The following is a 13,552-nucleotide window of genomic DNA, read 5'->3' as shown; positions in this document are numbered from 1 at the left end:
TTATATTTTGTTTATTACTAATAACAAATTTATCCATTGATCTTTTTTTAGATTCAATTAATTTTTCTCATTTTTTTTCTTTTTTTAAGTTTTTCATATCCAAATGCATATTTTCTAGTAGACATTTCTAATCAAACAATATATTTATAAAGACTAAAATAAAAAATAACTTTCAAGTGTAGAGTAAATGAGAAATAGAACCTGATTTATATAAAAAGTATTGTTGAAGTTTTACCAAACAATAACAAGTTTTTAGCAATTTCAACCTGCATAAATAAAGACTTATTATATTACCACTAACTAAAATATATATATATATATATATATATATATATATATATATATGTATATATAAACACAAGATTAAAATTAAAAAAAAAAAATTTAAGCACAAGCATAACAAAAATTTAAGCACGGCCATAACACAAGACTTATTAATAAGACCCACCTAAAAAAACACAAAACAAATTATATCTAATATCTATAACCCAAAAAAAAAAAAGCAGGCTTTAAATATATATATATATATATATATATATATGTCTTAAGTTACTTAAGTCTAAGCAAATAAAACGTGTAGAGAAAGTCTGAAACTAAAGTCTAAAGAAGCCAAGCGCCCAATCATCAAAAAAGAAAAAAGAAAAAAGAAAAAAAAGAAGAAGCCAAGCTCAGAGTCGCAAACCAGGGATGAGAGAACTCAAAACCCGGAGACTAGAGGAGAGGCGCAGAGGCAAGCTTACTTGAGATGAGAAGGATTAGGAATCAGAGAGGCGGAGAGAGGCAAGCTTGCTTGAGATGAGAGAGGCCAGAGGCGAAAAGCAGAGAGAAAGAGGTAGAGCTGCAGTGGGATTTAAGGGAATGGTAAAACTAAAAATTTTAGAGATCTGAGTTGTTTTATTTGTTTTGATTTGTGATTGCTTTGTGGTTAATCTTTTGGACCAGATTTGTAGTTCATCTGGTTTATTTTTTGTTTGTCTAGAAGATAATAATGTTATTTTTGGGTAATAATTTTGTTTAGAACCAATGTATAATCTGATCTACCCAAATTTTTATTTTTTTTAATAAAGAAGGATGCGCTGAAAATAAGACTTTATCTGAAAAAAAAAATATATATATATATATATATTTTGCCCCTACAACCCAATTTTTTCTAAAATTTTGTGGCCCCTCTTTCACTTGGGGGCCTTAAACAATTGCCTATTTGGCCTAGTGGAAGAACCGGCCCTGTGAAAGGTTTATTTTTATTTTAGGTATTCATAATATACATAAACGTAGAAAATCCCCTTTCTAATAATAAGTAAGTGTAGATATAAAAGTGGAGATGGGGAGCAGTTTAAAAATAAAGTTTGGAAAATGGTGGTATTTCACATGACCCCGCAGTGAGTCAACTCAAAATCCTAAAAAAATTCCAACTCGAGCTTATTGGTTGGTTTGAAAGAGTTGGCAATTTATTGGATTCCTTAAGATGCACAAGTCACTAGTCACAACTCACAACAAACAGCATCTCATAGAAATATTTTCCGTTTTCTGGGGTTTGGTAAATGGTATAATCAGTCACAGAGCAGTAGTACCGATCATAATGAAAGGTTGGTTTACTCCCTAGTCAACTTGGTTGGCAGCTGCAATAACTATAACTAAAGCATCAATTCAGCACAGCTTTCAAATCATGATTTTAATTTGGCCAAAAAATTCACAAATTATACCAATAAAGTTTCATTTTTGATGGGTAATAACCAAAAATAAGATATCGTACGTACCTCATCAATTTCCACGTTCATAATTATTGGCAATATTTAAAAACTGTACTGTACTATGCGATAGTAGTGCGCGGTGCACTTCCATTTTGTTCCTCGTTTCTAATTGTCCATGCGTAACAAATTAGTATTTGTTTATATTCTTTCTGTTTTAGTAGAAGTATATGATAATTGGGAATGAGGGACATCATTAATAAATTAAAGCTTTCAATTGTTGAAGGATTTGTGGGAGACACCCACACACACGACACTCACTCCTCAGCATTCACCATGACTTGCGTGCTGCTCTCCTTTTGTTAAAATTGCGTGCAAAAGCACCCTCCTTTTACATTTTTTGTGTCGCCCACTACTTTCTCTATTTTTTGGCTCGGGGTTAAAAAAAATAGTCTTCTTTTGTTTATTGTTTAGAACATTCAGACAGGCTTGTGTTTTTTTTTTTTTTCCTATTTTACAAGAATCTTTTTTTTATCTTTTTTTTACTCGCTCACTTTTTAAAATACTTTAACTCCAGATAATCTATTTTACACTATATTTTATTAATATATAAAATTTTTCTTAATTTTTTAAATATTATTTTTTTTCTTCACACACAACAACGGCCTAACCACCAAATTTGGGACGGGAGGGGAGGGGGTCATTGTGTGTTTTGGTAAAATGTTTTATTAAGTTTTTAAAGGTAAAACATTTTATAACTTTTTACAAATAATTTTACAATCAACAGAAAACATTTTACAAGTTTGATCATATTTTATATGCAAACAAATACTTGAAAATGGGAAGACATTTTATAGAAAAATATTTTACTTCAAAACAAACTTAGGGTTAAGAACACTTCTAACAAGTTGGTTCGAGAGCTTATGAAAGAAGAATGTCGTAAAAGAGCACTCCCACCAAGACAATTAGCAAATAAATACATTTTATTCCTATGAGTTTGGTCGGAAAATCGGTAATTTTTCAAGTTAGTGTAGTAGTACTGGAAATAGTTAACTCCTCATCCAGTCATCCCCATAGTCATATACGAAGTGTCAACGTGCAAGTCATCTAGCTAATCGAAAATCGTCTTATCCTTGAACATAATTACATCATCCCTCGTTCAATTACTAGCTCAAGCATAATAAAGGTAGAAATCAAATTTGACTGTGCGAGTGAAGATGTTCAACTAATTCCAAATTTAACATAATATATGTGACTGGTTTATAGGTTATAAAGGTTTTATGTTTCAGGTCTAGACATAGGATTATTTTTTCCAAACAAAAAGGAAAAGAAAAGCAGAAGAAACATGATTGGTGATTTCAAACTTTGCTGCAAACATGATTGTATTACAAAAGCTTTGGTGGAAAACAATCATTATCGCTTATAAATCTGTTGAATGTCATGTCTAGACTCTAGTGCCTTAGGTGACTACCAGTATTCTTTTCGGTGCCAAAAAGGAAAAAAACACTTTTTAAGTGTGAGCTTCACTGCAAAGGAATAGGATAGTAGTGATGGAGATTATGAACAATTGTGATCATTATGATTATGATGAGGATGATTCACAAATGATCTTGTCATCTACTCAAAGCAACAAGTGTTGTTGTTATTTACTCAAAAGCAAATATGATTATTAGTTATCACAAATATATATTATAATCATTACTCGTCTTATTTCTCTCTAGTGTTAGAAGGCATCCAACCCCACTATTTACGCATAATAATGATATAATGGTTTGACTTAAGGTTAGGAATCATATATTATAGACCGCATTGCTGCGTCGGTGTTTATTAATGTATAACCGAAAAACTTTTCTACTTTTTATTTTATTTTATTTTTTAAAAAAGAAAAATAAAATAAAACTAATGACAAATGTCTAACCACCACAGAACATTCACCGGAGATCACCGAATGATAGTTTTTTTTATCATCCGACCAAAATACCAGTTAGTTTTTAGTGTAAGTAAGGATTGAACTCTAAATTTCTTATTTAACCATAAAAGATTTTACTAGTTGAGCTAACTGAAACTCATTATCATGACGTTGTTTGAATGCTTTTTTTTTTTTTTTGTTATAACAATAAGGAAGAAAGATTCAAACCCTAATTCTCCATATAAAAAAGAATAGATTTTGTCATTGAATTGTAAAGTTTTTGGCTATGCGCTAAATTTCACCTTGGTCATATGCTAAATCAATTTATGCTTTATAAACTATTATAGAAACTTCAATTGTGATTTGTCCTTATAAGACATGGTGTATATGTAACTAACACTTCCACAAATTATAAAAATACCTGCCAAATTAGTAAAGGTTGGGTGTAATTTGAGCCTTAATATTCAATAGTTCTTGTTCACACAATAAAGTCTTATTGTTTTGTACCAACACGATTGGTCCAAAAAATTCATTTAAAAAGAATAAAGAAAGCAAAATATGTCTCCAAACTTAGGATTAAATACCTCATTAAGTGCAACATGACCATAACGTTTATTAGGAGAATCTAACATTACTCCTAGAATCTAGATTTTCAAAAATGTGACATTTAAAAACCTAGATGCCCATGAATTTAACTTTGTTCATGTTTCTTTTGATTATAAATTTGATAAGATTTTTGAAAATATGAGATCCATATTTTTTGTTTATCCTTGTGAAACTACAAGGAATAAAGAAGTCATTGAAATAATTGTAAGTACATATATGTCATCATCATCATTATCAACACTATAAAATTATGGTCCAAATGATTGATTGATAGGATAATGCCATTGGTTTATAGTAATGTTTGATATCCCGTTTTGAAACCGTACCTCTTCAGAATTCAATTTTTTTTATCTCTCTCGTTCTCTTTATTTATTTATTTATTTAAGAATAGCTTCTTCAAGCACCTCATTTTTAAAAACTGAGAAAATAAATTGTGAACAGTGTTTAATTTGAAGAATCTAACATACCTTAAGCACCTAGATTTTTGAGAATGTGATGTTTAGGAACCCATATGTTTATGAGGGTAATTATGCTCACATTTTATTTAATTAGGAATATGAGAAGATTCATGAGATGTGTGATCCCTATGTTTAGTTTATTCCTATGAATCCAATAAGATGTTGGGTATAAACATGTGAGTGGAAGTCTCATATGGAGAAGAGTAAAGAAGTTGAGAAATCAATATTACAAAATTTGGTGCAAATCATTAGGTTTCAATAGGGGTGGTAATTCGTGTTCGCGTGTCGAGTTCATGTCGTGTCAAGTCATGAGTATTCGATTACATAGGTCAATACTAACCCGACATGTTTATTAAACGGGTCAAGATTCCTCAACCCTAACACGACCCATTTATTAAACGGGTCACTCGTGTCGACCTGTTTATCAGATTTTATCAAAATAAAAAATAAAAATTAATGAAAAAACAAACAAATAAATATTTTTAATATAAAATTCAGAACTAACGAGTAACTGCATCACAAATAATCATTCAAAATTAAAGCATATCCCAATATCACAAATAATCAATCACAATATGTCAAAGAAAATAAATCACAACAACTAATAAGTTTATATACCTAGAGTTTGAAGGGTATATTGGTAAAATATCATTTAATTAAACGGGTCAGACGAGTCAAACGGGTTCTATGTGTTCAACACTAACCCAACCCATTTATTAAACGGGTTAGTCGTGTCAACCCGAATATGACACGAACCCGTTAAGCCTCAACCTATAACCTACTAATTTCGTGTCGTGTCGTGTTGAGTTCGCGGGTCGTGTCAAATTTTGCCACCCCTAGGTTTCAGCACAAGACAAGTTTTTAAGGCCCATATAAGTGATATTAGAGAAAGGGCTAACAAAATAGTATTGCTAATGGTGGATGTAGACTTTCCAAGTTCTCATGTATGTGAGGCTCACATGTGGTTCTAATAGATGATGTATGAGAGCTTATGGATGATGCTTGGTGAAGGAAGTCCATAGACAACATATAGTGAGGTTGCAATGGACGTTGACGTGTGGGTTAACACATGGTTCCCATGGAAGGCCTGTGAAGAAAGAAAAAACCTATAAGGAAGGGAGAGCTGGTAGGACTTGTTAATGGCCTAAAAAGACAAATGATTTAGAACTCACAAAGAGGTAATGACTCACATAAGAGGGAGAGATTATTGGGAATACATGTATGAGTGGAACTCCCACAAGAATTAAAATTAAAGAACTTAAGAAATCAATAGAACATAATGGACTCTAAATCCATAGGATTAAGCTCTTTTTTTTTTTCTTTTTTTTTTAAAAGTGGAATACCTATATGTTATTTTAAAGCTTGAATTAATGTTTATCAAAAGTATTATCTCCTTAATATAACAATTATTTATTCTTCTTAGAGAAACTTAATTTTATAAACACGATGAACTTGATAGGAATCCATATGCTAACAGGCATGGATTTCCTTAAGTTATATATAAATGGAAAAATTAACGTATGTTTTAAATGAATTGTTTTAGATAACATTTTTAAAAACTTTGTGCAAAAAGGAAAAATTAATTTTTTTTTATGACTTTTTATATTCTCCATAAAAATGGTGTTATAAATTTCTTTAAATTGTCACCATTAGCATAGTCTCATAAATAAATTATTACTAAATTCTAAAATCTTAAAAAGTTAATCCGTATGGGCCGAAAAGGACGAAGTAAATTCTTCGAAAAAAGGACAGCAGCGTGAGGCCCAAAAGAGTTGGCGAGACATGATTATTGATTAGGCGTAGTGGGAGCCCAATGAGGGCAAAAAATAGAAGGCCGTTTATAGTTGCGTGTTGTTTAAAATTAAAATTAAAGTCGGAAGATGGAAGAAGATAATATATATGATGATAATAATTGGCCAAGGAAAGATCTAAAGAGTACAGCGGCAAAAGCAAAGGTGAAAGCTCCACTGTCCTCCTCTCCTCAATGTCTCATATGATATCATATCTCTTTCCTTCCTTCCTTCCTTCCTTGTTTAATTTCTTTACCACTATACATATATACAATTGATCTCTTATCTTGATTCTTTTGAGTTACAGAAGAAGGGGCCAAGTCCAACGCAACGCAACGCAACGCAACGCAATAAAAAAGTTAGAAGCATGGCAGCAAGCTTGTTGTGTTCAAATCGAATAATACTAGTACTACATAATAATAGTCTCACTCCCACTCCCAGAGTAGAAAATCCATTATACCCAAGATCATTCCTATACCAAGCAAAAAGAAACCCACGACGTGGTAAGTTTTGTGTGGTTGCTCTGACTGAAAGTTCTAAAGGCAACAAGAAGACTGAAGAAGAAGAAGAAAGTAAAATCCCTTCATGGGCTAGGCCAGATTCGGATGAGCCTCCTCCTTGGGCTCAGAATGAAAGTGCATCCCAACAGCAACAGCAACAGGGATTTGAGATCCCCTTCTATCTTTATTTACTTGCCTCAGCAATCACTGCAATTGCCGCTGTAAGCACTAACTACTAGTTGTACTACTACTTCCCTCTCTTAATAAAAACCCTTCCTTTTTTTCAATTTCATAAACATTTTCTTTTCTTTTGGTCTGCAGATAGGTTCTGTTTTTGAATATGTGAACCAGAGGCCTGTATTTGGACTTTTGAACTCGGACAGCATTTTTTATGCTCCTTTGCTTGGATTTTTTGCATTTACTGGCATTCCCACTTCAGTAAGTTCTCATCATTTTATTTACTATTCTATTCTTTTTATCTCATTTCATTTCTGGCCCCTTCTCTCTCTCTCTCTCTTTTATTTATTTATTAAGTTTATATATGTTTAGTTACTCATTTCAATTCATCCAATGTGATTTGTATTGGCCAATACAGCGAAAAAGAATAAGAAGAATGTTTGTACTTTTCAAATAATTAACTTCAATCAATTGGATTCATTGGTCTATAGAATCAATTAAAGTCATCCAATGGTTGAATTTAATTTAATTGAAAACCTATAGAATAGCACCTAAAGAAGTGTACCTACCCGTTGGACCATGGCTCTAATCACAGATCTTTCAATTTGATTTCTACTAGCATTGATCAATTCTTGTAGCTGGAAACTGCGAAACAACAGAGTTTCACTATTTGAATGATTAGGATAATTTGATGATGGATGGGCTATCCTATGCCAGATTCATTTCCTTATCTGTTTTGCTAAGTATAGGCCATAGGAAGATGTATTGGTTAAATATAAATTTATACACTCACCGGATTCTCTCTTCAACTAATAATAACAATGCTCAATACAGGCATTTCTGTGGTTCAAATCTGTTCAAGCTGCCAACAAGGAAGCTGAGGAACAAGACCGGAGGGATGGCTATCTTAAATAAAAATAAAAATTGCCATCTAGAATTATGCTTATTATTTAGAAAGCTTGACAACTTTGTCAATTATATTTTAAGGTGCTTGCTACTCCCACTAAATTGTAAATGACTGTCCCACTAAGAGCACTTGCAGCAGTGGAGCTAAATAGCTATATAGCTATTTTAGCTCCACCAAAATACCAAAAAGAAGCATGCAGCAGTGGAGCTAAATCTATATTTTTTTAACTCATTGCTACAGTGCACATCTATAGATAGATGTGCACTGTTCATGAGAGCTAAAAAAAATTAATTTTTTATTTTGTGTTCACATTACCTTTTTTATTGTGGTGTTTTTATTGTAGTGAAATGTATTATTTTATTGTGGTAGATATATTATTTTATTGTGATGTTTATATTATTTTATTGTGTCGAAAGCTAAAATAGATCCACTGCTGCAGCATGTGTGTAAGTAAAATAGATAAAGTAACTTTTAGTAGAGCTAAATTGCTAAATTTTTAGCTCCACTACTGTAGATGCTCTAAAGAAGTTTTGCTTTTATCGTGCATCAAATCCTCCTCGGCCTCAGTTTCCACAAAGAACATATACTGTGTTTAATTGTTAACTCTTTAAGTAGACAGCCACTGTTTTATATGCTTCTGTGCAAAACTAATGGCATGGGTTGATATGTTATGTTCATTTTAAAAGATTACATAATTAATACAGACAGACTTACATGATGGATTGAAAGAAAAAAAAAATGAAGCTGACTTAAAAACTGGCAGTTGTGCTGAACACAAGCTTCCTGCTGCAGAATCTGTAATTGATGAAAACTATGGATGAGTTTGTCCTAACTCCTGAGTGATAGCTTCCTGTGACTGATGAAAAATTGGGCAAGCTACAATTTTGGGATTAGCTACATCCGTGCAATTAAGTGCAACTCAACTAGAATTGTTGAATCTTACTTGGCCATCCCATCAAGATCTAACTCAAAGCCATCAGAAAGTGCCACCAGCTACCAGTATGATATCTGAGCTGAGAGGAAGTTGCTGGATTAGAACATCCATATTAGTGGAGCTAAAAATTTAGCTATTTAGCACCTACAAAAGTCACTTTATCTAATGGTTGTGCTCTATAGCAAGAAGCTAAAATTTTTTACCTATGGCACCACTACATTTATTATACTCCTTCCTAGGCCTACTACTACTAGCTATTACTCCCTCTGTCCCAGTTTGTTTATCTTCTATTTCATTTTAGAATCTCTCAAAATGTTGTCCTGTTTCTATAAAAATTAATTAATTTACTAACATTCCTATTATACCCTTACTTTATTTTCAAAACTATTTGAAAAGAAAACTAACAAATATTTAAAAAATCAATCTATAAAGACATGATTTGCACCTAAGCCTAAAATAGGAAGGAGATAGGCCTAAAAAGCCCAAAACAATAAATTTGTAGAGAGTGGGCTAGAAATCTAGGTTCTAATGAGTTTAGATAACAATGACAATGGGCCAAAATCACAATATGATGAAAATAGAATAGTTGCATAATGAAAATTGTCCTCGGATTCAAGCTGAGGAGGTTGATTCTTATATTTCTTTCTCTTAAGGACATATTACAGATATTGTTATTCAATCTACAGTATTTTCCCTCTCTTTCTTTTGATCCACCCTTCTCAGGGATCTTTTTCTATTTTATACTTCCTCTTTCTTCTCATTTCCTCCCTCCACATGTAGGTCTAGACTGCTAGTATTGATACTTGTCTCATCAGCACATTCTTGAAGTTTTTGGGTAATAACTGTAAGGCTGAAAATAACTATTCGGACATCACTTTCTCATTAATGCGGCTAGAGATTTGGATACAGAGCATTCAATGCGGTATTAGCAGCTTTCTCTTAGATATTTTATAGCTATTCCTTTGCTTTGTGCCCCCATGAAACATATCTTCATCAGTAGGAGCTCCTGGAAGATCATTCTGGACAACAGGACATACCATCTGACCTTTACTTCGCTTAGCCGAGGGGACGCCCCTCCTTAGACTACCTCCCTTAGCTTCTTCGATCGCAACTTGCTTGGGGACCTCTAGGTCTGACATCTTTATTATTGTTAATCTGTCTTTGGACAAATGAACACCCTTGGACAAAACCCATGGCCCAATATGCATTTTTGGGCCTCTTATCCCTACACAATCTAATTAGGACATCTTTTTAGTTGACTTATTAAGAATAACTCTTTTTTAAAAAAAGTTGATAAATTTATTTAAGGGCAGTTTTGTAAATTTATACATTTTTATAAGGCAGACAAACACAATAAATGACGTTCTCTTAGAAAGTTTGACTTTTTAAACAGGACAAACAAAGTGGAACGGAGGAAGTATTACTTTTAAAGGAAGGCGAGTGTAGAAGATGTTAAAATAAAAGTAGCAGGGGGATAATGGAGGGAAAGCCTGCATTAATGCACAAGTAAATCTGCTGCATAAAATTTTTATTAAAAAAAAAAGTCTGTAGATTTATCACTTAAATTAAATATCATCCATCCATATATAATTGATGATCACAGAACTGGGTTAAGTATTGTACTAGCATTATGTCCGTTCGATACACGGCTTAATTAAAATTTATATGTAAATAATTTTTTATTAATTTACTTTAAAATAAATAATAAAAATAAATGAATATTTTACTTTTAAGCTACATAATGAATGCATGTTGTGTGAAACTAAGGTATAATAAAATGCATATATATATATATATATATATGTGTGTGTGTGTGTGTGTATATATAAAAGGACAATGGTAGAGTTACCTAAAAATATATATATAAAATGATTTTCAATAATACATTGAACTTTAAGGCTCAATTAATTACATATATTTAAATGGAAAGCCCTTGAATTTAATAATTGAAACCTATCCAAAACAATAATTGAAATTATGTTTAAGTGAAATCTCAATTCAATAATTAAGAACAATCTAAATTATTAAACATTAAAATTTTGAAGTAGAGAGAGACTCACATGAGAATTTAATTTTTGTCCTTGAAAGCATGGAAGAAGGCATTGAAACTTGAGTGAGTTTCACTCTAACAAGTTTAAGTTTAAACTTAAATTTTAAGTCATGTGCATTGCATGCTACATGTGTGTGTGTGTGTGTATAATTGAATGGAAGATGGTAGAGGTACCTAAAAAAATATATAAAATGATTTTCAATAATACATTTAAGGCTCAATTAATTACATATATTTAAATGGAAAACCCTTGAATTTAATAATTAAAAACTATCCAAAACAATAATTGAAATCATGTTTAAGTAAAACCTCAATTCAATAATTAAGAAAAATTTAAATTATTAAACATTTAAAAATTTTGAAGTAGAGAGAGACTCACATGAGAATTTAATTTTTGTCATTGAAAGTATGGAAGAAGGCATTGAAACTTGAGTGAGTTTCACTCTACCAAGTTTAAGTCATGTGTGTTGCATGCTATATGTGTGTGTATATGCATGGAAAATTATCTGAATTTAATATTTATTGTAGAAAAGAGGTGGTGTAGTCTTACCTCTGTCTAGCTAATTCTTATTATAATTCCTTCGTATTGCATGTATATATGCATGAAAAATGATTTGAATTTAACATTTATTATAGAAAAGATGCGGTGTAGTCTTACCCTTGTCTAGCTAATTATTGCTATAATCCTTTTATTTTGCAAGGAAGGAGAAAACCCTTCTTTTATAATTTTTTTTTTAAAAAAAAAGTCAGCGTTAATATATAATAGCTAATATATTAATCTTTGGAAGTAGTATCTCATACGGATTAGTATTTCAATTGTGGGTTTTAGTAGTTAGAAGTTAGCGCATAGTAGTTAATAATTAGAAAATTACTTTAATTTTTTTTTAAACCAACCCCTTAAAAAAGTTTTAGTAAAGTTTAAATTACGTTAATAAATTATCTCTCTATTCAATTTATTTTTTTAAAATCATGTTAACAAAAAGTTACTAATAAAACTATTACTACTAAACATTTCTTAGGCTTATCTATTTAGCTCTGTTGCCGAATTTATATAAACTTTTTTTTTTTGAAGAATATAACACAACCAAAAACCTATAAACAACAATTTACATTCAATATAAAGAATATAATCAAAATTATTCATAATTTAAAATTAAGAAATTAACATAAATTATAAATTAAGATATAAATTTAAAAAAACAACAAAGAATAAACCTATTTGTTTTCTCTATCACTTTAAGAACGTGTGTTTTTTTTTTACACGTAGTAATATATTTGTGGGGAGTAAAAGGACCTGAGCAAGTATTTGGCCTTGGGCTTTATTGACAGGTGCCAGCCCGTTTTGGACTAAAGGCCTTTAAGACTACAAGTCGGCCCACATGGCAAAGGTCCGAGGATTCGTCTGAGGACGAATCTCCTCAGATAGACTCGCGATGACCTTGGGACTCGCCAGGAAGATCAGAGGCAGAGTTCTCGAAAGACTATTGGTTAAGAGGAGGATCCAAGTACCCTCTAGACGCAATGGTGTAAGAGAAATATCTCAGAAAAAGGCTGCTACCTCCACATTTAAGACCCTTTACCTACCTCCCTGGCCGCATTGATGGGGAAGTGACCCCTGAACAATAGAATTCACCTTCTTGCTATTGTTTAAAGACTTCAGGAAGGTGGTGGAAATGGGAGAAGATCTAAGGATAAAATTTGCGTGACACGTGGACAAAGAGGAAAGAAGGAGAAGTATTTAAAAAGAGAAGAGGGTAAAGAATGGAGGGTCGGTCAGTTAGCTAGAGAAGGACTAAGAATTGTAATCTTTGAAAGAGAAAGAAAGATAATACATAAATCGTCATCGGCTTACGTCCAAGGAGGTTCCTTTGTCATATTTGTTTATTGTTTGCAAATACTATAACACTCTAATCTGTTTATCAAGCTTCCAACACCACTAAACTAGATTTCGAGTCCACACTCTACAAGTTTTATTGTTTAAGGCTCGTTGGGCCTGAGCCCACGTTTGTTTTTGGGTCCAGGCATAATTGTGCACTTACAATATTTTAAATAAAAAAGGATTAGATGAAGAGTTTGAATTGTAATCAAATTAAAATTTTGTATCAACTTATAAATTATAATAACAAAAGGATTAGATGAAGAGTTTGAATTGTAATCAAATTAAGATTTTTATCAATTTAGAAATTATAGAAGAAGAAGATAAGTACAAAAAAAATTATATTAATTTTTTCAAAATTCTAATTTTTTTTTTTTTTTTTTTGCAATTTAGTGCAACCACTTAGCACAACCACGACTTCTAAGCTTAACTTTTATTATATAGTATATGATTTGCGAAGCTGAGACCTAAACTATTGTGCGTACCCAAAATTCTCTTGATGAACATAGGCTGTTTTCGGCGGGCACGTTCCCGATCAAACTATAATTGACCGGTATGGGCTTGTTTTTAATACGTTCAGGACATGATAGCCTTATCATAGTACTTGAGCTAAGCTTGGGCCTCAAAGCTCGTCCGGCCCAAGATCAAGGATCCAAC

The 13,552-nt window shown here is 31.8% G+C and overlaps 1 protein-coding gene across 1 annotated transcript; it reads left to right on the top strand.

The window, feature by feature from the left end:
* Positions 1-6,500: 6,500 nt before the first annotated feature.
* On the top strand, positions 6,501-8,405 carry LOC142623806 (uncharacterized). The gene is made up of 4 exons (XM_075797261.1): positions 6,501-6,616; positions 6,759-7,172; positions 7,273-7,389; positions 7,963-8,405. The coding sequence occupies exons 1-4, from the start codon at positions 6,542-6,544 to the stop codon at positions 8,041-8,043; spliced, it is 687 nt and encodes a 228-aa protein (XP_075653376.1). The 5' UTR covers positions 6,501-6,541; the 3' UTR covers positions 8,044-8,405.
* Positions 8,406-13,552: the final 5,147 nt, after the last annotated feature.

Source organism: Castanea sativa, chromosome 2 (genome assembly GCF_040712315.1).
Source record: "Castanea sativa cultivar Marrone di Chiusa Pesio chromosome 2, ASM4071231v1".
Taxonomy (NCBI): domain Eukaryota; kingdom Viridiplantae; phylum Streptophyta; class Magnoliopsida; order Fagales; family Fagaceae; genus Castanea; species Castanea sativa.
Note: the sequence above shows the minus strand (reverse complement) of the source record. Positions and strands in the feature narration are given on the sequence as shown.

Excerpts from the sequence above, each read along its gene's own strand:
- LOC142623806 (XM_075797261.1), top strand. The coding sequence starts at position 6,542 with ATGGAAGAAGATAATATATATGATGATAATAATTGGCCAAGGAAAGAT. Across the intron at positions 7,173-7,272 it reads CAATCACTGCAATTGCCGCT|ATAGGTTCTGTTTTTGAATA; the intron begins GTAAGCACTAAC and ends TTTGGTCTGCAG. Across the intron at positions 7,390-7,962 it reads TTACTGGCATTCCCACTTCA|GCATTTCTGTGGTTCAAATC; the intron begins GTAAGTTCTCAT and ends TGCTCAATACAG.